Raw genomic sequence first — 27,237 nt, forward strand, 5'->3', positions numbered from 1 at the left:
AACCTGCTAATGTCTGGATTGTATTTACACATCTTAAGGCTTCTCATTTTTTGTGTGTCATTCCAATCACTGATTTCATTGAATTTTCTGAGACGTTCTGTGATATTGTGTGGTCCTTGCCAGGTGGGTCAAAAAAAAGAACTTTTTGTCCTACAAACTAAATGCTAAGTGGGCCGCTAACCTTACACTGCACATAATCCTGAACACATCGGAGAAGAAATCGGAAATGACGTGTATTCAACTCGATTCAAATTCATTTCTTCAAGGACAGAACTTTAAGCAATGATACATGTCAAAAACAGAGCAGCCATTGTTTTTTGTACGTAGGTTTTCTAGCCATTCGCTAATTTGCTAATGTAGTCCTTGGTCATTTTCCTCTCCCTTCCACAGTTATGAGCTACTTTATGTTGGTCTATCACCACATAAATTATGTTGAATTTGCATTTTGTAAGCCTTCTGTCAGACTGAATACGAGTAGCTTAGCTTGTTCTCAACTAAATCTATCCATTAGAAAATTCAAACAAAACGTAAGGTAAAGCTAACATGAACCGAGATGAAACAATCCCAGCCTTTAATCAGTTAAAACAATCCTGACTTTGCCTCTCTTCCTCTGTTGCTTCCAAAGCATGTGGGCTGCGACAACATCCTGGACTCGGTCGCGAGAGAAGACCGCTGCCGTGTGTGCGGAGGGGACGGCAGCACCTGTGAGGCCACCGAGGGGCTCTTCAACGACTCTCTGCCCAGAGGAGGTAAACCATGTCTGACCTCCTGCACCGGCGTTTAGGAGAAGAGGGTCGACATGTCAGAGATGTGTTTGATCTCCACTGATGAACTGCGGCACTGAACCGAGATAGCCCTTTCTGCTTTGCTTGTAAGACCATAATGTGACTCAGGCCTCTTTTGGTAAACCGGTGTTGTACTTGGTTGGAACTGGGAAGGTAATCGTTTCCCTTTATCACGATTACCGTAGCTGTGTCAAGATACAGATGGAAATGTATTTTTTCCTGTTAATTAGGTCAGGGAGGGCAGAATTCAGCCGCTTGGTGTTTAGTGCAGTCTGGGTTTGTCTATAGAGAGCAGGAGTAGGAGAAAACATATTTCTCCTTCTATGGTATGGCTTGTAAACCACCTAAAATACGACGTGTGCATGATGGACAGTAAAAAAAAGAAAAGGGGGTTAAAAAACAGAACCGTTTTGTCCTCCTGCAGGGTTGCTTTGTCCTTTTTGGGTTGTTGGTTTGGAATTTAATCTATATGTACTCCTACTTCTGTGCTGTCTGTCTACGTCTGTGCTGGAGTAATATGTCACATAGAGGAGGTTGGGTGGGGAGGGGGAATCACGGTCCCTTCAAATTTTCTTTTCTTTTTTTTTTTGTTTTTGTTTCCCAGGTTACGTGGAGGTGGTTCAGATCCCAAAAGGATCGGTTCACATCGAGATCAGAGAAGTCGCCGTGTCAAAGAACTACATAGGTGAGTTATAGACTGCAGTTTGCTTCTCTTTGCAACCTTATTGAGAACAAGTTAGTGGTATGAGATGCCAAAATATGTTGGAATCAGCAGGGAGTGTCTATGGAGTTAATTTCCTGTCAGAATATTCCAAACAAACATTATACAAACTCCCCTCATGGACAAAATGATCTCTACTCGCACACAAAACAAATTTCTGCCAAAAGTCATGAGACACCTTAGATGAATTTAGGCATTTTCTACCCCTTCACAGCAGGTGGTGCTATTGAGACGACTGACATGGTGCTAATCATGTTAGCAGTGAGATAGCAGTTTAACACCAGTTTCTCTGGGACTCAACTGCACTTAAATATTATCCCAGAGTGCTTCAGTTGTCTCACTATTTATCTTCCTTGAACCTGATTGGTTGATTGGTTGCACCCCCAAAAGTGGAAATAAAAAAGACTTTAGGTGTTAGCCTCAGCTTTAGTGCTAAGATGGTTTCCACTGCAGATATGAATGTATTTTAAGGTATATTTGGTGGCTGAGCTATTGATAGGCAGCTGTAAGTGGGTCTATGGAGCTAAATTGGGGCCATAAAAGGAAAGAAATGTGAAACTGGCAAAAAAAAGATTTAAAACTGAAAAAAAATTTAATTGAAAAATAGCATAAAACTCTAAAAATAAATGTCATTGAAACTGAAAAAATAATTCAAAACTACATTTCAGATTCAAGCTTTTTTTCAGGTAAAAATTTTTTTCAGTTTAAATTATTTATTTATTTTTAAACAAACTTTATGGCCATAATTTAGCTCCATAGACCCGCTTAGAGCTGCCTATTTTCATGGTGGCTCTGTTTTAGCCTGTGATCTGGGCCTCAGTTGACGGGGTGTGGAATTATTGTTCAGTTTCCAAACATTTTGTGTTTCTGTTTCAAATTCATTTTGTTTTGAACAAACTTCAAGGGGCATCCAACATTCCCAGACTTAAGTTACCTGCGTGCTGCTGTGGTCCTTACTTCCCATGAATACCGGGGGTCCACTGTATGGGCAATTTGGAGGTGTGTGTGCCTTTTTGCCCAGCTGGGATCATCTTATGTGGAGCTCTAATCTTTTTGATCTCAGAAAACAGATGAATTATTATGCCCCTGATATATTGCAACCATAGCAACGAGCCATTCTGTGGCAAGATCGAGATCGCACTGTGTCCAAAATAATCCCGAGACGACCTCATTTCTGGCTGCTTTTTAAAGCTGCGGTGCAATTTTTGAAACCTCAGCCTAAGATTTTTTTTGTGTGTGCAAAACAATAAGAATAAACATCTAAATTTTTCTGAACCACTCTTGAGATTAGGTCAGGCGACAGGGGCCACGATTCAAAGCACGGCAGCAAAAAATGTATACAAGAGTAACAAGAAAACAGGAGAATTAGTAACGTTTTGTAACTGTGCCGTGAAGATCTGGATCACTGCAGAGATTTAATATTCTTAGCAATATTCAAACGTTTCACCTCTTTCAAAATTAAAGGTAAGAAATCCTGCACGAACATGCAGCTGAGCAAAATTTCAAGCATTTTAAGGAGATTCCCATACAGTCTAGCTTTTTTGCTGATGTGTAGAGGAGTTAATTCACCGCCACGCGCTGATTTGGCAGTTTGCAAAGTCAAGCTGTTTCATATTTAGGTCCATGTCATCCACATTTCCTCACGTCTTTTTTAAAAAAAAAGAAAAAAGCAAATTGGAGAAACCTCCTCTTGCTTAAAGCGAAGCCGTAAAACACAGTCTCTCATAAGTGAAAAAGAAAAAGAAAAAAAAAAAGCCTCCCCGAATCCTATTAATAACCACCTTGGCATCAGATTCATCCACTTTATTCCAAACTAAACAAACAAAAAAAAAAATAGTATTCACATCGCTGGCAGCGTCAGAAGCAAAACAATCAGACGACCGGATTCAATTAAGCCCGCCCCGCGTCTTATCGTTAGCCACAGAAAGACGTGTGGCAGCGTGTTGGATTTATACCGGACGGCGTTGATGGACGACTTAAGTCACACTCTGAAGCGGAGAGCCGCGTCGGATTTATAGGGCCGTGGTGACAGCTGCCTGCTCCTCCGGGAACGCCGAGGATATGATGTTCATATATCACAGTTTAACGACTTGCTTTTTTGGGGGGGGAGGCTACTATTTTCCCATCCGAGCGCTTTGCAACTTTGTTATGAATTTCATCTGTGACCTCAGTTGATAATGATAATATTGTTCTTATGTAGCGTTGCCTGACTCTCTGCTCCTCTGGTTAGAGAAGTTTGGACTTTTTTTCCCCCCAGTGTTTTATTAGGTCTGCATGAGGAAGCATAAATACAGAGACGGGTGGTGGTGGTGAGGGAGGGGAATATTTGCGGACTGCGCTGATCAAAAAAAAAAAAAAAAAAAAAATCACAATGCTCGAGTTCATGGCCAGATGTGCTGAAAATGGATTTATAGATAAAGGAGAAGGCTGTGGTATGTTAAGGAGCGTTGTTTGTCAAGTAAAGGCTGTGGAGGACAATCTGCAGAACATGATACAGAGTGTCGGAATATTAAGTAACTGCATAGTTTGTTTTTCCTGATTGGATGCACAGAAAACGTAACTTTGAAAATGATGCTCTTGTGTGTTAGTCCACCTGAATGCTCTTTACCGACAAGGTTGCCATAATTTGGCCTTTGTTTACATCAAGGATTCAGTGAACATGTTTGAATTGATTGTGAATTTTTTTCTGACCCTCAGACAGCCCCGGCCCCAGACGAGTTTATTTTGGGGCGGCAAAATGAATCTATGTGGCTGAACATAGACAACAACATCAGTAGCCTACAAGCTACTAGTTGACAAGGTTAAGGTGCTGAATTATTAGCTAGTCATCTTTTAGCTATCATTACCTGCATCCAACATCTCTTCTCAACTCATTCGGTTGGTTTGGGGGAAAAACTGTGAAAAGTTCTTTGCGTTTTGCTGGTTTTCTCCCATGATTCCAACACAAACCTGAGGAGCTCTGCACAGCAGCAGCAGGTCTCTGTCGCTGCCTCACAGGTGTAAACCCAGCGCAAGTGTCTCAGCGTTCTTGGTGTGTTTGAAGGCAGCTCGGAAAAACAGGTTACGACGTGTTAACAACGGATTAAACAGTTGTTAACACGTCGTGTTAGCTGCTGAAAAAAGTGACAGAGGGCACAGATATGCAAATGCAGAAGCCTCTACTGTATCAAATTGATAGAGGAATAATAGCGAGTTGGTCACTGATAGGTAAAAACAACAAACAGTTTCCAGTCCAGGGGGTCGCGGCTGACTCTGTGGGCGGGCAACGCCCCTCAGTGCCTGCCGGGCCTGCCCTCAGACCCCATCAATTTTTGATTAAAGGGGCAGTATTATGTAAAATGAACTTTTTTGAGTTTTATATCATGTTGTGATTATCAAAGACATGCCTGGAGCTGCAGGGTGTCACTTTATTTGAAGGGTTGTGCATGAGACTGACATGACACCTGTCATGTAATGAAAGAGTCTTCACGAATGTTTACAACTGTTGTCATGAAATGCAAAGTTGCACTAAAATTTGCATAAAAAGTCCATTAAAAGTGTTATTATTTACCAAATGACACTTCAAGACAACAGTCATAAACATTCATGACTCCTTCATGTTTATGACAGTGTCATGTCAGTCTCATGCACACCCCTTCAAAAACAGTGTTACCGAGCTGCAGTTTCCAAATATTTTAGCTTTTGCCTCACTGAGCAGTCTCTCCTCCAGCAATACCCCCACTCAGCTCCTTCAGACTAGCCAGCAGCAATTAGAAAACATCTGTTGGAACTGCGCATCAGCGCATTGCAGGAGCTACATCTCAGTTCAACGCTGGTAAAAACGTTGTTAAAGGGTTAGTAGAGGAGCCATGTTGTGACGACTTCCTGGAGGCGGAGTTTCAGAGAGAGGAGGAGTTTCTTAAAGAGACAGCGACCCAATTTCAAGGCGATTTACAAAGTCAAATGCAACTCCAAACTAGTGAAGCTTTTTTAATTTGGTTGGTTTCCAGTGACTCATTAAGGCAGGAAGGTCATCCAGGAAAAGAGCAGCTAGTATCCCACACATCCTGGGCACAAACTGTTTACCTTTATGTTGAAGCATCTATTTATAAAATTAAGATGTTTAGATTTTTTTTCTTGGTAAAAAAATTATTTATATATATTCATTAAAAATAATTGCTAACCTTCTCCATAGTCAGTCGGACATCCTTTCTATAAGTGCTGGTCACGTTTTTGCATGTTTCGGTGACGAGCTCCAAGTCTTTAAAGTCATAAATCCTCTTTTCAAATGCTTTTTCTTACTTTTTCTTTTTCTTTTTTTTTTGTAATATCTCAGCTCTAAAATCCGAAGAGGACGATTACTACATCAATGGAGCTTGGACCATCGACTGGCCCAGGAAGTTTGACATCGCCGGGACGGCCTTCCACTACAGGAGACCCACAGATGAACCCGAGTCTCTGGAGGCGCTGGGACCCACCAACGAAAACCTCTCCATTATGGTAGGAAAGCTGTTTTTGGTGTCCAACTCAGTGCTATAAAAACATGAAAAGTGATAAAAATCAAACTTGTATTTCACAGCGAGAGAGAAGTAGGACGTGGAATTGGCTAATTATAGTTTGAAGTTGTGCTCATAACTTTCAAAAAACACATTTCTTTCCCCTCCTCATAAACTCTTTGGTAGTTCCTATAAAATCACTGCTTTAGCACACTTGACCTCCAATAAATGTGATCATAAACTATTTTACACCCAGTGGTGGTGATGTTTATACATCAATTCCTTTGATCTTTCTCTTCAGGTTTGTTGGTGAATTGCTGTATTTTCTTGCCATTCGAGTGACGATCAGAGAACAGTGCGGTGATGAACTGTAATGCCCTCATGTCTGTCGCACTGTTAGCGGGATGAACAGTGCTTTGCAAATGTCTTCACGCCCCTTGAGCTTTCCCACATTTGTCAAGCTACAACCTCCATGTGTTTCATGTGACAGATCAAAGTGACACTCAAAACAAGTTACTCAACAAGTTGTTGCTAGGCAACCAAAGAGTGAGTTTGTGGGTTGTCCAGATTGGTCTAAACCAGCAGAAACACTAGTGGTTCTCTTTCTGCCGCTGACTTCATCCCTCCTAGTTCTCTTGCAAGCATTTCTCCTTTCAATAAATATCTACTACGAGTCTGAGAAGCTAAGCGAACCTTTTTGTTCCCTGCTGTTGTTGCAGGTTCTCCTTCAAGAACAGAACTTAGGAATACGCTACAGGTTCAACGTTCCCATCCAGCGGACAGGAAGCGGTGACAACGAGGTGGGCTTCTCCTGGCACCACCCGCCCTGGTCCGAGTGCTCGGCTACCTGCGCTGGTGGTAAGCCTGGGATTACTGTTCTTATTCCTGCCGCCATAGGAAGATTTCTTTTTTAAGTTCAGAGAATGTTGGGGCCAAATGTCAGAACATTAGTAAAATGTTCAGTATTGTAGTTTTTGCACTTTTTACATTTTGATTGACACGTCAAACATCTTGGAACGGTGGAAAAAATGAATATATATCATGCATTTGTTACATTCATGCTTGTGAAATGAGACTCTGCCACTAATTTGTGTCCATTGACCATAAAAATGCGCAAATTGGAATTACGAAATTAAAGTTGCTTAATGGAAACATGTCAGAATTGTACCAAAATTTGTTTATTTCGCAAAACTGAAAAGGAAACACTCCTCGCATCACGCGATCAATAACTGAATGTTTCTACTGGTGGAAAAGACGAAGAAGACGACAGGAAGTGGTAGGAGGATAATGACGCTGCATTCTTTTTAATGACTTACCTCATGAACAAACTTACTCATGTGTGATTTCAATGGCAATTATTTCCTGATTGCATTTTTCTTTGCAATTGTAAAATTTTGTTTCTTCAACATCAGCAGAACATCGACAAAGTTTTGTGGACATTTGCAAAGGAAACCCAGCTAGTGTGTTTATATACCAATCAGTTCTGGTATCAGGACCATGTGGAGGTTGTTACCTAGCAACCTTTTTCTGGAATCAACCTGCATCTTTATATTTATGCACGTTACATCTGTTTGCCTAAACTCTGCTGGTTTTAGGTTAGTTAGAATTATTAATTGAAATGATTTGGCATTTTCTAAAAACAAGGTGAGAAGTTTGCATACATTTTCTTAAATTCTTGTATTGCCTTGTAAATGTTTCTTGATTCTATGACATTTTTGGCCCATTCCTCTTGACAAAACTAATGAAGCAGAGTCAGTGACATAGGCTGTCTTGCTCACACACACATTTTCATCTCAGCGATGTTGTAACCACTCAAAAAATGTACTTTGTTGTCCTTCCATCACTCTGTAGCTGAGAATGCTGCCTGGCTGATGTCTAAAGATGTTGTTTCAATATTTCCACATATTGTTAATTCCCCATAGCGTTCTGTTTTGTAAAGTGCAACAATTCCTTATTCATCCAAACACACACAACACGATGCTGGCGCCCCGTTCTTCACAATCAGTGCCCTGAGGCTTGCAAACGTTTCTATGGAGCTAAATTGGGGCCGTAAAGTTTATCCGAAAGGAGAAAAAAAAATTTAAGCTGAACCTAAAGATTTGCAACTGAAAAATGATTTTGAACCTGAGAAAACAAACAAAAAAAATATTTTCATAACTACGTTTCAGATTCAAGATGTTTTTGTGGTGAACTGCGATTCTTGATTCCACATCTGAGGCCCCGCCCCCACGCTAAAACGGAGCCAAAGGTTTGAAACTGGAAAATAAAAAATCTGAAGCTGAAAAAAAAACTCCACATGAACATTTTTTAAATTTCTAATCTTAATTTTTAATTAAAGTTTTTCAGTTCCAACATTATCTTTCAATCTCAAAATATTTTTTTTTGTTTAAAACTTTCTGCCCAACTTTATATTTTTTTAATCAAACTTTATGACCCCATTTTAGCTCCCTTTCTCCCTAAAATGTGATCCGCCCGCCTGTCCGTCCGTCTGTCCTGGACAGTCTCACCCTTTCGTAACACAGAGATATTCAAGAGAAACAGCCATTCATCAGACATGATGCATTCTTCTTTTAAGAAGTTGCTCACATGCAACTTCCAGAAAAATGGCCTGGAACGCCGCTCAGAGAAGAAGAAGCCATTACTCCAAAAGCAACCTAAACAACCTATTTAGAGTTTGCAGATGCATTAAAGGACAAAAATGTTGATTACATTCTTCTAGACTCTTGAATAGACTCTAGTTCAGGTGTGCCAAACCCATTTTTATTTAAGGCCATGCCAAGATTAGGAATGTCCTTAAAGGGCCAGTACTTCTTAAAAATAAATAATATTGGACTTCTTTTGGCACTGATGTAATTTGACAGCATACAGAGGAAACTGCTTTGATTGCATTGTTGAAATAATATCGAAACACACAACTATTATCTTGTGTGTGGGCCTCAACAGGGATCTCAAAACAGCTTCTTGTTTTCCTGTATATAGTATTTAGTGTACTAGCAAAATACTGTAATATATTTTGATTTGATCCAGTCTAATGGAAATTCATTCTGTGAATGAGCTTTTGGTTTACCCGTGCTGCGCAGAGATGCGACCGCTCTACACGTCTTACAAAATGAGACATTTAGTGTGAGACCACAGTGAAATGCTGTCCATGACCTCAAGAATAGCAAAACCAAACATTTTAGCTCAAAAGATACAAGTCTCATGTAACAATAAATAGCGCTTCTACGCAGTTGTCAAGCGTGGCCTGGACTGGGTCTGTAACATTTTGTAAAAGCATGACTGAGTAAGCTTGTGGGTTATTCTGGGGAAGGATTTCCAAGTCGACAGCAGAGCAGTTTTTTTTTTTTTTTTTTTTTGTTTCTGTGGGGAAGCACGTTTGGCTTTCCTGTTTCCTAAACTCCACTTTGTATTGTAAATCAGAACTTTGTAACTTGAGCCAAATGTATGCGTCTTCTGACCGTACGGGGATTTAAATCAGCAAAATGGGGTTTAATCATTCTCCCTTTTGATAGGACTAGATCAAGGAATCACTAAATGGCATTTAGTATGTCACTGAACCAATAATATGTCCAAAACAAACACTTTTTGACACATTACAACTGAAACTGTTTAACCACAAGGCCTGGGCTATTCATCTTAACTGTGTTTCACTCAGAACCCAGATGGATAGACTTCCTATTCTTCACACACACACACACACACACACACACACACCTACAACCATATCTCATTACATCTGCCAGACAAGTCTAACGCTGAATATGTCCCTTGAGGGTCCAAACAGACCCAGCACAGGTTAGTGTGCCACTCACACACACATGCTTGCACACGCCTTCACACAGCGGACGGTGCGACACCGATACGGTAGCCCTCACTTTCTCTGGCAGGAGCCAAAGTAAAGAGCTCCCTGCTCTGTAAAAGCCATCTGCCAACATATCCCGCAAAGAACTGTGAATTTACATGTCTGGATCTGCTGCAGAACGCAAACAATACCCAAACACGGCGCCTGGCGTGCATCTGAAGGGCCGACTTGCCGTATTGATCTTTGTTTTGTTGGGGGTGGGGTTTTTTCTCCCGATTGCAGGCTCCCAGAAGCAGGAGGTGGTGTGTAAGAGGCTGGACGACAACTCGGTGGTGCAGAACAGCTACTGTGAGCCAGACAGCAAACCGCCAGAGAACCTGAGAGACTGCAACCCCGAGCCGTGTCCTCCAGAGTCCGTAACGTTTGAGCTTGTAATATCAGCTGGTTGGGTTTGGGTCACATACACAAGGTGCCAATGACTACTATTGGTTCTAACTGTCAAATTGTCAACATGACGTGTTAAATTTGAAATGTTTGGGTGATATATAAAAGGAAATGGGATTCAGTGTTTTACTACTAATTGTCAGCAGTACAACTAGATAACAAGGTCCAGGATTTCACGTTTCATAGGTCAGTAAAAAACTTTAATCAAAAACAAAGAGCGGGGGAAGTAGTTCAGTTATACTGACTTGACTTTGATAACTTGACATGTGGATGTGCTGCAGAATTCGCTGTGTTTTGTCGTCCACAATGGCGGTCTCTGAAGAGCGATGAGTCTCCTTTATCTCTTCTCTAATCTAAAACGAGGTCTCAGGTTTAGACCCAATATTTGGTTAAATCAACCCAACCTCTGTCCCAACAATAATGACACATGCAAACCTTCTATTTAGTCCTCCAAAGTGCTCATCAACCCTCCTGGTCTTTACCCCAACAACCTTCACCATTTAACAACCTTCACCATTTTGCTAACATCTGCATGCTTGCAGATCCATAAATCCTAAGCTTAAATTATATAGTTTTATGTGTGTGCGCGCTTCTGGTAACATTTCATCCTTATGTGTGTGGTGACCAGTAACAACTTATGATTTAAATGGCATAAAACTACATGAAACAGCCCAACGGACCCAATCAGTGTCTCAGGACTGATGATCTGGGCCTCTGATGCTGAATAAGCTGTTTCACAAGATGCCTGCATTTTGTAAGGTTGCCCACTTGCAGAGTTTCTAAAAGGTGAAGCATAAAATCTTATAGTAATATCAAACCACTAAGTATACAGAAACCAAACAAATATGGTGTGAAGGAATCCTCTTGGAGGATTAACAGTTCGTAATATTTGAGTGCTTTTGTTCTATTATCCCTTTTTTGAGAGTGGCCCTTTTTACTTTTTACCTTTTTTTTGGTTTTTTTATTTTATTATATTGATGTAATTATAAACTTCTTTCATCTTTATAAAAATTTCATACGTTAGTTTGCGGTTTTTTTTAAGGTTAAAAATTTTTTTTTTGCATACGATCAACACACAGGGTTGTGTACTTTTTGGACGAACTCTGCGCTGCGTTCGAACATCATTTCCGTCTCTGTTTCTCTCTCCTCTCCTCTCCTCTCCACCCCAGAGCACAGGAAGAACGGCCGAATTATATTACTGTTGTCAACAAAACAACGTGCAGCTTTTCTCGACCGAGGCAACACTGAACTGCTTCGAACAAATACGAAACATGAGCCATGATAAAGCATCAAAGACATGAGAAATGATCCCTGCTGCATTTTATTTTAATCAATAAAAACTTTTGTTTTCAATATTATTTAGTCATGGTTAATTCACAGCTACTCTGTAATTAATCAGACTAAAATGTGTAATCGATTGACAGCCTTGGTGAGTTTACGAGTGAATTTTGTCTCTGCCGTAGTCTTTTATTTGAGAATGTAAATGAGTTCACTGGACCCCAGTTGCCTTCGTATTTACCAGATCTCAACCCAGCAGAGCGCCTCTGGGATGCGGCTAAGTGGAAGATTTGCATCAGGAATGCGCGGCCAACAAATCTGTTGCAACTATGTGATGTCATCATGTAGATATGGACCAAAGTTGTCTGAGAAATGTTTCTGACACCTTGTCCAATCTGTAATACAAAGAACGAAGGCCTGGAAGATGGAGGATGAGTGCATACGTTCATTATCCGCAGTTGTGTTCGGCGGACTCGGACGTGCCGCGTCGCATCTATTTTGATTAAAGCTGCAGCGTTGCATTTCTGTGCTGAGTTATGGCGCACACATGACATTTGTTTCTGCTAAGGAAGGCAAACAACCCCTCAGCGAGTCAGGAAAGGCCTGCTAAAGAAGACCATAAACATCATTGTTTTAGAATGGCCAGGTTTTATGGGCTCTGCTAATGAAAGCTGACACAGATGTTTGACCAAGTTGTTAATTCTGTATACATTCCAGCAGATGATGTAATATCTCATTGGCTGAAAATGTTTGGAGGGCTGTTGTTTTATGATAATTTTTTTTAGTGTGTAGACAGAGTTGACCAGGAATGTCATATTTTCTCCAGGCCAAAAGAGCCGTTCTGGTCTGCGATATGACGCACCGGACACTAAAGTACGCTCATCGTTAGCTGGCTGCCAAGTAGCCACGATCGACTTACTGACATCATTCATGTCGATGTGGTTACGTACGACCAGCAAGGTCCTAATTAGTGTTGAACGTTGTTTTCTAGATAAGCTTTAGAATACGTCTTTACTTCCAGTAGTTAGCTAGTTGCTGAGGTTCTAGGCGTATGCAGCGTCCACTTGATAAGACTCGCTACGCTTGCCAACCTTATTTCATCTCTTTCTTTAAAAATAAACTTTCTATACAGATGACGTTGCACACTTTTTAAATGACTGATGTTACCCTGATAAATGAATCTTAAACTTTTGAGAACAGGTGCAAGGCAAGTCGGGTTTATCAGGAACGCCTGGGCATCGAGTCAGGGCACAATAAAGATAAATGAAAATGGCCCAAAATGTCTTCTTCATGCATCATACTTCCATTTCTTTAATTGGATTTCTGACCGGACAAGAGGTCATCCTCCATCAGGAGAGAACAGTTCTCCTCTGACTCTGCCTCTGCTGCCTTGTGGTGTTCTGCAAGGCTCATTTCTGGTTCCCCTGTTGTTTTCTTTTTACATCCTTTTATCAGTTTTTTTTACTGATATTTTCCTGTATGTCTATGGGGATGACATACAAATGTAGGTCAGTGACTGGCTCTGCTAAAATTGTCTCGTTTTAAATGCCAACCAAACAGAGACACTCATCCACGCTGCTGAAGATTTACATCTTAAAATCAAGCAGGCGGTTGTTTCCTTTTGCTCATCCGCTTACTCTGTTGTATCAAATGTTATCTGTTTGATTCTGTTTTATGACTCACATTACTCAGTGAATACAGCTCTAAGTGGCCTTAATGAGATTTATTTATTTTTACTAGATTTGAAGTAACTTCTGGAGCTACTAGCAGGTAGCTTGTTCCACTGTTTATAGTTTTTACAGGAAAAGTCGATTGCTCAAAATGTAAAAACTTTTGTTAGGTATTATACAAGTTTTTGTTGTTGTAATTTTCCTGTTTTTCTTTTTCGCGGCATCCCGGTAACTTTCTCTCTTTTCTCGGTCAGGTGGTTTATCGGTGACTGGTCAGAGTGCGGAAAGACGTGTGACGGTGGGACTCGGACCAGGACCGTCCTGTGTATCAGGAAGATTGGCCCCACTGAGGAGGAGACGCTGGAAGACACCTTCTGCCTGACTCATCGACCCATTGAGCGAGAGTCCTGCAACAACCAGTCCTGCCCGCCGAAGTGGGTAACTCTGGAATGGTCAGAGGTAAGACGACGTTTTCTAGTCTCTTGAAGCTAACTGCGCCGTTGGGATCTTGGGATCTTTACATCGTTTTCTTCTCGCGCCTCAGTGCACGCCAAAGTGTGGCCCCGGCTTCAAGCACCGCATCGCCCTGTGCAAGAGCAGCGACCTGACCAAAACCTTCCCGCCCACCACCTGCCCGAGCCACAACAAGCCGCCGGTCCGAATGCGCTGCAGCTCGGGGCGCTGCCCTCCTCCTCGCTGGATCCCTGGGGAGTGGGGACAGGTACGACTGGAGCGGGGTTGCTAGATTGACCCAATAGAGCTTCTTTTGGGACAAAAAAACCCCCAACAAAACTGTTTTTGGGCTGGTTGTAAAGATTTTGGCTGCTTTTCACAACATCTGACAATTTTTCAGATTTAAATTCCTTCAAAATAGTCGACATCCTGCGATGGAAAAGCACAAAGCTTTTAATAAAATTGTGTGTTGTCGCATTTATTTTGAAATGTCCAGAATCTGTTGAATGTGGAACGTAGGAAATGAATGGCGAGGGACGTTTCTAAGTTAGCATTTAAAACAAAATTACTGCCTTTAAACCTCTCTGAATATAAAAACCTGGAGAGCAGAGAATCTTCACACATGTTTGGTTGATACAATTAAACATTTTTTTGAAAACGTGAACAGTGGCAGTTTTTGACAGGTGCTATATGGGCAGTTGCCCAGGGAAGCATCAGAAAGAGGGGGAGGGGGGGCAGCCTAGAACTGCAAAATTATCTGTCAGGTGTCCCCGAGAAAGATTTGCTACTTAGTAGCTTTTGAGTACTGAAAGACTCCACTACCTGCTTTCTGCTACATCCCCCCTAAAACACAGACAATTATTTCCATTTTAATTGGTTGTAGTGCATCAGAAGGAGGGGCTAAACCATTCCTGCAAGAAACATAACTGCATTCATATTCATATGTCAAGCTTACAAAGTTAGTCATATTGATTAATTGTGATAAATCACAACGGATAGTGTGATTAATCTGATAAATTTTTTTTATAGACCATAATATCAGGTTAACTGGTTACTTTAGAAGTATAGAAAATGAATGTATGTCCCAGATATGCACGTAATAAAATATATAAAGGTTTGTCGTGTGTGAGAAAAAGCATAAATATGTAACCTGGAGTAAAACCTCTAAAACATAGCATGCTGTTTAATATTTTGAAGCAATGTTTGAATCGAAAACATGGTAGTTTTTGTATAATTTACACCTGAATGTTGCACAGTGAGCTCCTGTGACACGTATTTGTGTGTGTGTGTGTGTGTGTGTGTGTGTGTGTGTGTGTGTGTGTGTGTGTGTGTGTGTGTGTGTGTGTGTGTGTGTGTGTGTGTGTGTGTGCGCGAGCGCAGCGGCCCAAGCGTTCCAGCAGGCCTGTGTGTGATTGTTGGCAGTAATATCCTCCTGGCTGTTTGAAGTTTATCTCTGCCTCGGAGCAGGACTCTCTGTCACTTCCAGGAACACGGTTTGGACGGAGAGACACAGAGGAGTAGCATTCTTGAGCTCAGCCTGACATGACTGAGTGCGTCCTGAAAAAAAAAAAATCTGCTGAACACATTACAGCACAGCTGATTCACACGGGCGAGAAGAAGCCAGAAAGTTGTGCGTCACACATAGCTGTATGTGCAAAAAAAAAATTATGGCAGGATATTTTTTGTGCAGGATTCATCTGTAATTTAAAGTGAAAGTGGTATTTTTAAACGCCGTGTTCGCCTTGGCACGATGTCATGATTCAGATGTTGCAGCAGCTTTTATCCTTGCATGGGTAGAAAAAGAGAGGTGGAAAGTCTGAGGGCAAAAGGTCAGGAGTTCAAATCCCACATACGTTGCACCACTGACGCACGCCGTCTGTCAGGGCCGGCCATAATAAAGACGCTCTAATTGGGAAGGGATGACATGCGAGGTCGCTGATCTGGCAGGGGGAGATGAAATCTCTGAAGGTGACAGGAAGAAGGATGTTAGCTCACGCTGCACAGCCGCAGCCGAGCCTGCTTTGTAGGACTTCAGTTTTTGTGCTCACAGGTTGTTCATTTTTATTTTTATTCAGCTTTTTTTTTTTTTTTTTTATTGAGGAAAAAAATGATTGAGATGAAAAATCTCTTTATTTTGCTGATTAGAACAAAGTACAGGTAAAGTACACATCCACCTATATATTCAGCATTATTTTATTGAAGTAAGTTTGGCGAAACACCCGAATCATATAAAAACACTCGATGAGATCACACCCTGATGTCTACAGAGGATGATTAGGACCACTGCAAAAAAAAAGTAAATAAATCTGACTTTTTTCACAGAATTATGATTTTAAATCTGAGAATTTTTTTTCCATTTAATTTTTAAAATGCATCAAAAAAATTTTTTAATGAATTCTGGCTTCAATTTTAAGGGAAAAAAGTCAGATTTCTTTTTAGTTTAAAGTCAAAATTCTGAAGAAAAAGTCAGAATTTATTTCAATTCACTTTTTTTTTTATTTTTTTATATTGATTCTGACTTTGATCTCAGAATGTTGACATTTTTCGACCACGCCTTAAAATCCAAACAGAAAAAGAGTCACTTTTTTTTTTTTTAAATCATACCCTCTAAAGAAGATGTAAATGCGTAGAGTGAGGAAACACAACACAAAACCTCAGCTGCTTCATTGTAGGAAAATGTTGTTTACTGCAGTGAAGTCAAAGGTGAGCTGGCACCCCCCCGTCTTTGTGTTTTTATTAGCCTTTGTTTGATTCTCTGGTTCTTTTGAGAACTTTAAAGGGCCAAACATCAGTTTTTATTACAACTGGCACATTGACAAAGGTTAGTCAAAAAAAAAAAAAAACACTTTGGGTCACATCCCACCAAGACATTCATTAGTTACCTCCAGAAGATCAGAGTCAGAGTCAGCTTGACCCGCATGCCGTCAGAGTTTGCTCGTTTTAATAAAACATTTCATTCTTCTGGGAATCAGTCCCGATTAATAATATTTATTAGTTGCTTGTGTGTAGCTTTTTTGAATACAAGAGATTCTTTCCAGGGTGGAAAGATCTTACAACATGTAACTTTGAAACAAAGGTTACAAAAAAAACATAAAGATGTGATTGTCCTTTAGCAAGAGGCGTCTTTTGTTTTTCTGGATGGATGTTTAACAGCTTGTCTTGGTGGACGGGGAACCAAGTTTGAACAGTTCCTGCAACCTGCCATCCTTTAGAGTAAAGGAAACTGGTGGTGGTGTTCAGATACTCTCACAAAAACCAGCAAAACTCCATCTGACCGTAAACTGCAGCTCATGGAGTCTTGCTGTAGACCAGTGGTGTGAATCTTTAGACCCTCCAAAGAGCTCCTAGTAACTTGTCAACAATGTTCACTAAAACTAATCTTACTCCACTACAAGTAAGAGTTGATCAGTCAAAAGTTTACTTAAGTTAAAGTACTGGAGTACTTGCTGTTTGAAAATCCTTCCAAATCCCAGGTGTGCTGGGCGACTGTGATTGGTTCCCTTTCTCGTGAGGAGCATAGCGTGTGGCCAATAGCATTTCAGTAAAGAGAAACAGCAGCAGCGGACTACAAATCTAGCCAAAAAAAAGTAACGCCAAACTTCCTAGAAATGTAGTGGAGTCGAAAGTCATAAGTTCCCCAAAATAAATACTCTAGTAAAGATACTCAAAAAATGTTCTTAAGCAAACGTACTCCGTTACAGTCCACCACTGGACGGTAGCATGTAACCCTGAGCATTGTGTCAAAGGTTTACCATCATCGTTGATGATACTCTGCCATGACTCTGTTTCAGTGTTCAGCTCAGTGCGGCCTGGGTCAGCAGATGAGGACGGTCACCTGCCTGTCCTACACCGGACAGATGTCCAATGAGTGTCCAGATTCCCTCCGTCCCGCCACCATGCAGCAGTGTGAGAGCAAGTGCGACGCCATCCCAAACTCCAGCAGCGACGGTAAGACCGTTAGACGAGAACGTTTACGGCAGCGGTCATCAAACTCTGTCCTGGAGGGCCGGCATCCAGGACGTTTTAGTTCTCTCCCTGGTGGCACCAACAACCTTTTCAGCAGATCAATGATCTTCTTAGGCCTTCTAACGAGCCATCATCTGATTCAGGTGCGTTAAACCAAGGAGAGAACTAAAACATGCAGGAGGCCGGCCCTCCAGGACCGAGTTTGGGGACCCCTGGTTTACGGCAACGGGCGCACGGGAGAAGAATAAAAGCTTTCGGACACCAAACGGCTTTCTGCCCAAACGCCAAGCAGAAAGGGTTATAAACCATCTCTGTCTTCAACTTCACAGTTCTGCTGTGACCCAAACACTCCTGGATGACACACACCTCTACACTTTGCCAGCTACATTAATCTTTCCAGTGATGCTGGCTCGTGGTCAAAGCGAAGCAGCTCGAGCCTCCATATACACTTACACATGATGGATGGCTATTCGGATGCGTACAGAGGGGGCTCTCGATTAGGCCGAATGGAAAACGTGAGCAGCCTTTACAGGCTGGCTAATGGGATTAGCTGTAGGCTAATTGTTCCTTTACGGAGAGCAGTGAGGCAACGTCTCGTTTCATTTGGCTCTGTGGAGGCAGGGGCCAAAGCCTAATAAGGGAAGACACTCTGATCTTGATAAGGCATTTAGAGCACTGCTTGTCTGGCATCCAGCAGGACTTTTAAGTGTGTATGTGTGTGTGTAACCCAGAAATGGCAGTCTGCCCAGTTAGTGAGCGAGGCCAGAATCTGTCTCAGTCCTAGTTTCTGTATCCAAATGTAGCTGCAGAGTTTTGTTCTGTTGAGGCTCCTGCTCCACACAAACTAGCATAAACTAGCTGTAGTTTAAGTGTTAAACCTGGTAGTTTCACTAACCTATGATCAATAGAAGAACATTCTCTAAGCCTAAGTTCACCTGCAACAATCAGGGTAAAGAAATATAGATCAAACATGCATCAAATATATATTTTAGTCCATTTCACAGGTTAATTCCATTGATTGAATTCTTTCTTGCAGCTTTTGTGGAATAACACTTTATGGTAGTTAGCGATATTAGAGTCAAATTTCAACATAAGCTGATCATAAGATAAAAAGTAGAGATGCACTATTCAGAGATTTAGAGCAAATCTCTGGTTTTGTAAGGTTTTGAGCAGCCAATGCTGAGATTAGCCCATCTTGAGTTATAGCTTTAGCTAATTATAATTACAAAAGAATATTGTTTACCTTTCCTGGTCAGTAATTGTGTATGTTAGGAGCAGATGTGATGTTCCAACATGTAAGAGAGCATTGGCTTCATAACTGTTTCAAATTAAACCCAAAAGAACTTTACTAACGTGTAGCACAGTTAGCATGGTTAGCCTAATGGGTGTCTTGTTGTAAATTTCCCATTGCAGAGTTGGGCAATTCTGCTCATTTGAAAAAAACATTCCCAATCAGGGTGCAGATGAATAACAAACATCTTCTTTTCTGGCCTAAAATATGATATAAATAAACCCAAATAGCAAATTATCACGTGCTGAAGTTTAGCTAGGCTGCCTGTCGTAGCCTTGATGTGGTGTCAACATGCTTCTGCAAAAATAAATACACTTTGTTCTTCGTCTGACTTCATTCCAAACACCTTCCTGATACCAAAAGTAGCTTTGTCTGAGTCCTCTTCTTGCTGAACCAATTTCCAGAGCAGAGTATTGTTAGCTTGATATTGCAGGTATGCTGCATTTGCTTGGTAAAAAGGTCATATTTTTGAGTTTCTAATCGGCTGGTCAAACTGCATCTCATCCAGTCTTGGTCATCAGTCTATTTCTTTGCTAATCTCTGGATAAAAGACAGAGAACAACAAAGTGGCAGCCTAAATCTAACATGTGGGATAATGTTTTTAATAACCAGCTGATATGGAAACAGAAGATTTTCCATTTGTTTCTTGACTAGTTCTGGAGTAAAGGGTTACTTCGGATTCTTTGAAGTGAGGTTTTATGCAGTTATTATCAGAAAAAGCTTCACTAGCTGTAGAACTTCACTACAGGTTGTTGGACGTCATCACGGTGGTTTAAGCTAGCAAGCTAATCAGACGTGCGCTGTTTTTGACGACTTTAGCGCTTTAATTCAACTGAAAATGAAAATGTTCAGATCAGTGGGATCCAACACTGTGCTAGCAGTGTTAACAGCAGCATTTTACAGAACACTGTTACTGTGTCTGGTTCTCTTTTGTGGACATCCAAAGGCCTAGCTAGTTAGCTTGAACCAGCCTCTGAGGATGTACTTGCTTCCCCAACAAGCTCATAGTGACACAGTTTCCCTTTGAGCTTGAACAACCTTCTATGTACTGATATTTCACATCCTTGTCATTCTGACTGAATTATGTCAGCTGTATCTGAAAATGAAAAACACATGCTGGTTAACTATTTAAAAGGCTTACATGCTGATCAAAGCTGTTCCCTCTCAACCAAACATTGTTCCTTTTTTTTTTCTCCCCCCAGAATGCAAAGATGTAAACAAAGTGGCTTACTGCCCACTGGTGCTGAAGTTCAAGTTTTGCAGCCGAGGCTACTTCAGACAGATGTGCTGCAAGACCTGCCAGGGGCACTGACCGTGGCGCAAAAGCAACGAGTAGTGATAAACAACGACATGGTTACAAAGGCAGAGAAGATGGAGGGATAAAGCACTGAGCGGGAGGAAAAGTGGGGGGAAAAAATAGGAGGGCTGATAAAACTACTCAGTCCTCGAGTGTCAGAAGAAGAAGAGACCAGAGCTGCAAGAAAAGGCCTTCCCTGGTTGTCGGAGCCCTTCGTCCTGCCCTTCCTCCCCTCCTTCCTGGTGGAAATCAAACCACTGCTCAGCCCATAGCGCTGAAAGAAACTCCTCCTTTTTTTTTATATCTTTTTTTTTTTGTATTTTTCGCTTCTGTGAAGTGGAATTTAGAAGATCAACTGTTGGATGATATTATTTTTATTATAATAATAATCGACGATATCATCGTCAGTCTTCCTGCGTGTTTTGCTGTGGTGTAAATCCACAGGGCTGGACAACGTTGCTCCACACACGATGTACCCACAAGACGAACACAAGAAAGAGGGGAGCCGCTCCGCTGGATTCCCGCCTTTGAGAAGGTGCTGGGTTGACGTTTGGCTTTGGTGCACTTTTTCCCATGTAAATACTCCAATTTACAGTTCAGACACAGTCGAGGACCCGTGTGTACTGTATATTTATTGTACAACTCCAAACAGAGCGTCCTCGGCTGTCTCTGTCAAACAGTAGCTTGCTGCCATGGAAGGGAATGTAATGTGATTGAGTTTATAATCAATAACGTTGTGTGCTGGAATGGAATTATACTGCAATCCATGTTAGAATTGTGTATACTCTACGGATTTGTCTATTATAAATGATATTAATCTAAAACCAGAAGCTAACACATGGTTACAGAAGCATCCATTACTTCTCGCCCAGACAGGTGCATCAGCTTTACTCAGTAGGGCAGAATTTCACATTAACCCCAGATAGACTGTCTGAATTTGCTTGGACCACATGAAACATTCCCAACAAGAAGCCTTTTCTCAACTTCTACTCAGTCAGAGCACAGCTCACGAGTGAGGGATTCATTTTGAGGAAGCGTTTGAAGCACCTTGTTCATTTGACTAACGGTATGGATATTATTCTCTTACGCTACAAAGAGACTTTGCATGACTTTGGTTCGCATGAATTCAGAATAGCAGACCCAGAGGCTAAAGCTAACACTCCGTCTGAGAGGGGACTGAATGTCACAAAACGTCAGGTGAACATTTGAGCCCTTAATACTTTTCCATCCCATGGCTAATTATTGGGAAGCTAATGATTATTGAAGTGGGAAAATGAAGGAAGAGGTTGCGCGCCACCAATAATCTTCCTGCGTGAAACAGTTCTTCTTAAAGTATTCATATGATAAACATAAAGCGGAGTAAAAAGCAAGAATATTCACTAGTTTCCAGTGAAGACACCAATGAATTTTACTGAGACATCATTCTGTCAGCCCCTCTCAGCTGTTAGTTAGCCTCCCAATACAGCTACGTCTGCTAAGATATAACAGAACTTAGCTTAAAAAATGTTGAACTATTCCTTTAAGTGGCTCCCTCTTTTCCTTGTCTTTGTTAGAAACAAACAAACAAAAACAAAAAACATTTCCATTTTTTTTCTCAGTTTTTACTGGTGTTTTTTTCTTTCTTTCTTTTATTTTAGGTTTTTCCTCTTTTCCTCCTTCTTGCCTCCAAGACTTAGAGCCTTCCGGGCTTCTGGTGCTATCGACAGGTGCTTCCATTCAAACCCTTCTCCAGTGTGCTTAAAAGTTCAAGTTTGAGCCAAATAAGACAAGTTGATACACTTGTTAGTATCTCTGCTGGTAAATGCTGGTCGTGTTTGATTTTTTTTATTTTCTGTTTTCTTTTTACTTGTTTATACCTCACACTGGGAACTTTTGCTGTTCAAAAAGGGTAACGCTGTTCGTCCAATTGACCAAAATGGACGTTTGCCCGGACATTACGGATCTTTTCTATCCAAGTGACATTTCTGCCGGGTGTGAAAGGGAACACCTCTGAAACGCTACGCGGGCGGCACTGGGGGACAAATCCGAGCGCCAACACAGGAAGTGCATGACGACGTCTCTGAGGCTGTTAACTTGCTGCTGCTACTTTTAAAAAAAATAAAAATAAAATACTTTTTTTTTTGGTAGCCACCTTCCATGTGACGATGTGGAACAGTTTTTTTTATTAGCCGCAGAAGCCTCAGCGAGGACGCTGAGAAGCATTTTCTGCACGGACCGACCCAGCTGTGGGGAACAGCAGCCATCACGGAGCGAAGATCTGAACTCAGTCCAGCTGGTACTCATTGCTGTGAACCTGGATGTCTGAATGTCACGTTGCTCGTGTCTGTAGAGAAATGATGAGCGTCATGTGATTAATTGCATTTATTTTATATTCAGTATTAATGTTGGTAAACTGTTACTACTTTTTTTTCCTTTTCGGATGTTAATAATGTGCTAATTTATTGCTGTGTCTCACTTGTACATTTATTTCACTGCATGCAAACTGAAATTACGCATAGTGAAAAAAGTGCAGTGGTGCAGCTCTTCACCATTTTTTAAGGGGTAGAAACAATAAAGAGCTTTTACAGAGGGGCATTTGTGAGTGTTTCACATTTTGCCACTTCATATAAAGATTCTATGTAATAAATTATTACAAAATTGTGCGTCATTAGTTTGCATTAAAAATGTGCGCAAAAGTTAATTAATATTTGGCTAATGTAAAAAAAAAAAAATACATTTCGTAATTGTGCTAGTAACAAATGTAGTTGAACTCACATATGAATAACTGTTTAAGGGATAGGTCATTAAAAATAACGCGGCGCCATCATCCTCCTACCACTTCCTGTCCTTGTCTTAATCTTTTCCGCCACTAGTAACATGGCGTCATACGACTGGAGTGATGTGAAGTGTTCCCATTGCAGTTTTGAAAAATACCCTAATTTTGATACAGACAAAAAACAAAAAAAAAAACCTCCTCAATCTAGAGCAAAGCCCTTTTTATCCAAAAACATTTTTTCCCCCAAATTGCACTGTTTCCACTGAGCGAATATATTTTCGTAATTTCAATTTGCGCATTTTTTTTTTTTGTGGATGGAAACGCAGCTATTGTGAAATGGTAGGAAAAAGTCAGTTTTTGTCGAAGCTCTGGTTGTATGTTTAGGGCTGGTGTGGTGTGAGACTGTCAGTCGCCAGGCCTGGTCTAAAATGTTTTGCTGCAGCTTACAAATTTTCTTCAACACAAAATCTTACCAAATACCTTTTGGTCTGGTTTCTAGTGCAAATATCTTAGTAGACTTGAAAGATTATGATACTACAAATGAAACAATCTGTCAATGGAACAAGTACCTTTTCATCCATGGTAAGGAATTATTGACTTTTAGGGGCTGTAATGTGTTTTCCAGCCACAGTGAAATTTCATAGCACCACTGTAACTATACTAACCTCAGTTGTTATAAAAATGCTGTAAGTTAAATTTCTTTGAACGCCTTGAAATTGTTTCTGAAACTCGTCCTTCAGGAAGTCGTCACAACATGGCTCCTCTATTAAACCTTTAACAACGTTTTTACCAGCATTTCACTGAGAAGTAGCTCCTATAATGAGCTCAGCTGTTTGCTAATTGCTCCTGGCTAGTCTGAAGGAGCTCAGTGGGTGAGGGCTGCTCTGAGGCGGACGCTTGGAAACGGTAGCTCAGAGGAGCTTCATCCTTGAAGGCGTAGCTAGGTCTACCGAGGCATTTTGCACAGCTTTATAGTCGCCATGGAAATTAGAGGATTTCTCAAACATGCATGAAAAAAAAGTCAAAGCAAGACTCCAAGTATGTTTTTTGATGGGGGGAATAATATGATGTAAAGCTTAAAAAAAGTAGACTTCACATAATGACACAGGTTTAGTACTGTGAACTCAACCAAACTAAATATTGACCTGAAGGGGAGGAGTGATGCTCGCCTGTAGTCTAATCTACATGCTACACATGTCGATAAAGTACTGTCATGTACTGTCATGTAAGTTTTCCGTCCAAAAATCCAACTCAAATTGATAACTTGATTTATGAAAGCGTGAAACATCGAAGGGGAGATGAATACTTTCCATAGGCCTTGTACCATCAGGCACGTCCAAACATTTGCAGACAAGAACAGTTGGCGTCTCTTTGGTTTTAGAGAGTGATAAACTCTTGTTCATTCATTCAGCTCTTGGAAAGCACCCACAGCTTGAGAACAACTGCTGGCATGATGTCAGCAAACGTGTTACCAAAGCCAAAGAGATCCATTTACACGCCGACTCGGGTTATGGTGTTCAAACAGGGGAAGCACTCATAATTCTTACCTTTCTTAATCCAATATTTCGGTCTCATCAACTTCTGAGACTCGACAGAACAAACGTGGACCACCGGGAGAAGAGTCAAATGCCTTCCCCGAACCGTCTTAGTCATTGTTCCTGCTTCGTCCTGGACTGAAAGGGCTCCGTCTTCGGAAGCTGTAGGGTTTCCACTCTCCTTGGTAATTAAGTCCAAATAAACAGCCACTAAGCCCAGTCGGCTGGGAAATGCCGCCGTCTCCGTCTAATCCGCGGTGTCCCATTACAGAAAGAGAATGGTGGCCTGTTTTGGCTTAGCAGAACCGGTTGAGAATAGGGCTAGCTTCTGTGGGGTTCTGGGATTACATTAGTTCTGACCTGCAGAGCTCAAAGAAACACAAAGAGACAGAGAGAGAGATCCTGGGCTGGTCAGAGGTCTACTTACACTCATTTATGACATGAATACGATATTATGTCAGAGATTGAATGATTTATTTTAACTTTGCCCTACTGCTGGACTCAGAACACAAACTTTAAAGGGGCAGGATCATGAAACGTAAACCTTTTAGAGCTTTAACTTATGTTATAATGTTATTTCCCCATCCAAAACACACCTGGAGTGTGATTTGTTCCTACATGTTTATGAACATGGGTTGGGGGGGGGTAATCTCCCATGGCAACCATTCAGCTGAGCAAAACGCCTGGTTGGATCTAGCTCCGCCTTTGAGCACACAGCTCCTCCTCAGAGCTGAAGTTTCCAAGCTTCTGAGCTTGTGCCTCATTCAGCCCCTTCAGACCAGCCAACAGAAATTAGCAAACATGTGTTGGAACTGCACATACGCTTATTATAGGAGCTACGTCTCAGTGAAATGCGAGTAGAAATGTTAGATGGTTAATAGAGGACCCATGTTGTGACTTCCTGAAGGCGGAGTTTCAGAAAGAGCAGGTGTGTTTAAAGAGGCAGAGGCCCAATTTCAAGGCGTTAAATTACAAAGTCAAATTTATTTTAATTTATATTTGACAAAGTATTTTTACAGCAACAGCTACTTCATGGTGCTATAAAATGACACTATGCGCCTTGAAAATACATAATACCGCCCCTTTAAGTAGTCGGGTGCAAGTCAAAGGGAACGCCCCTTCAAAAAGTTTGGAAATGGATTTACAAACCCTCCTCAGATTAATGGATAACAGTTTCTTTTCAGAGTAATTGCTGATGTCTTCCTTCTTGGCATTGTGTAAACACACACATCTGGACTCTTCGGACCAGCAAACCGCTAAGACCCGAGCTGGTCACACAGCTGCTAATGATCAGCTGCATTTGATTAGCAACCCGTGGTATACTTAGCCTCCCGAATCCCACGGAATCAGCAAGAGTTGAAGGAGTTTTCCGACGAGTGTGTTGACAGTTTTGGAAAGATTCCCCCCCCCCCCCTCTCCATTAGTCTCCCTGACTGGTAAAAAATGTGTCTCCAACTGGACAACTGTCACAGTGACTGCTGGCGCATCTGCGTGTGGAGACATGGTGTTCACAGCCTGTTTATGATAAGAGGTGTGCAGAGGACGGGGAACAGATTTCTCCTCTACTCTGTGATTCTGCACTTCAAATGGAAACCTCTGAGATTAAGAGAAGCCACTGCATTTTGCTTATCAGCCATGAAATACCTCAGGAGCTAAACTACAAAGCGAAGCCACGCAGATACGGCGATAGCAGCAGGTCTGATTGCTCAAGCTGTGCTGAAGTCCTTCAAAGAGAGTTTGTGTCCTTTTAAAGCGCTTTAACCCACAGAGTTGTGGCGCTGCTCTCGGATTGGATCCTGCGTTTCTGTTGACCATAAAAATGCACAAATTGAAATAACGAAAATAAATTACGTCATCGGGAAAAAAAATAAAGGCCGGTTTCAAAAAACCTCCTATCCAAAGCATGAACATCAGCTGCTTTTTCATTACAAATGTGCACAAATCTTTGTCTATATCCTGATAATGTTAAAAAATAAAATTAAACTAAAATCACACCAGAATCAGCCTGTTCCCATGTTCATAATAAGCGCGAGCGTCATGACCGAATTAATGACTTATCTCGTGAACAATGTTTTTTCACGCGTGAATTTCATTTCGTTTCTCAACTCAGTGGAAACGCTGTAATTCTGAAACTGGTGTTTTTTTCCACATCAGCAGAACATAGACAAACATTTAGACATTTGAACATTAGCATACGGAGCTAGAGAAGTGCCCAGACTAATAAGATGGTTGTTGATGTTAATTCAATGTTTAGAAGATTGGCCAACCTGGAGTGAGTGGCTTCATTCACTTTCTCTGCTGCTATTGATAAAACTACAGGCACACTACAATTCAGAAAAAAAGAAGAAAAAAATAATCCACAGAAAACCAACATCGTTGTTCACAACTTCTTCTGTTTGCTGATTGGCCCGGTAGAAACTCAACTGAAGGAATCAAAGTTAAAGGGAGAAAACTAAAATGGATCGGTTAAGAGAGATGAAAATACAGAGGAACTGCGTAGGGGTTGCTACAGATTCTCAATCTGTTCTACAGATCTGTGCTACAGATTCTCAATTGGTTTTAGGTCTGGACTTTGACTGGGCCATTCTTTAATTTTATAAATTAAATTTTCTTTTATAAATGAAAACTCAAATTTTCTTTGGGTGAATGTTCAGGATTGCGTGTTGGAAAGAATTATTATTATTATTTTTTTAATTTTCAGATTGGGTGATGCTTCGCAGATTATTCCAGCTGTGTGTGTGTGTGTGTGTGCGTGTGTGTGTGTG

The 27,237-nt window shown here is 41.1% G+C and overlaps 1 protein-coding gene across 4 annotated transcripts in view; it reads left to right on the forward strand.

Moving 5' to 3' along the window:
• Positions 1-26,497, forward strand: part of adamts6 (ADAM metallopeptidase with thrombospondin type 1 motif, 6) — a 77,457-nt gene extending 50,960 nt beyond the window's left edge. For 3 of the 4 annotated variants that reach the window (XM_044096738.1, XM_044096737.1, XM_044096740.1), the window contains exons 17-25: positions 626-749; positions 1,390-1,470; positions 5,822-5,985; positions 6,701-6,839; positions 10,066-10,195; positions 13,430-13,634; positions 13,720-13,896; positions 17,420-17,576; positions 20,088-26,497. In XM_044096738.1, the coding sequence (XP_043952673.1) occupies positions 626-749; positions 1,390-1,470; positions 5,822-5,985; positions 6,701-6,839; positions 10,066-10,195; positions 13,430-13,634; positions 13,720-13,896; positions 17,420-17,576; positions 20,088-20,197 (1,287 nt within the window). In that variant the 3' untranslated portion in view covers positions 20,198-26,497. The remainder of the gene's footprint in view (positions 1-625; positions 750-1,389; positions 1,471-5,821; positions 5,986-6,700; positions 6,840-10,065; positions 10,196-13,429; positions 13,635-13,719; positions 13,897-17,419; positions 17,577-20,087) is intronic. The other variant, XR_006368655.1, reaches the window with a different exon arrangement.
• Positions 26,498-27,237: the final 740 nt, after the last annotated feature.

This window comes from Gambusia affinis, linkage group LG17 (assembly GCF_019740435.1).
Source record: "Gambusia affinis linkage group LG17, SWU_Gaff_1.0, whole genome shotgun sequence".
In the NCBI taxonomy this organism is placed as follows: domain Eukaryota; kingdom Metazoa; phylum Chordata; class Actinopteri; order Cyprinodontiformes; family Poeciliidae; genus Gambusia; species Gambusia affinis.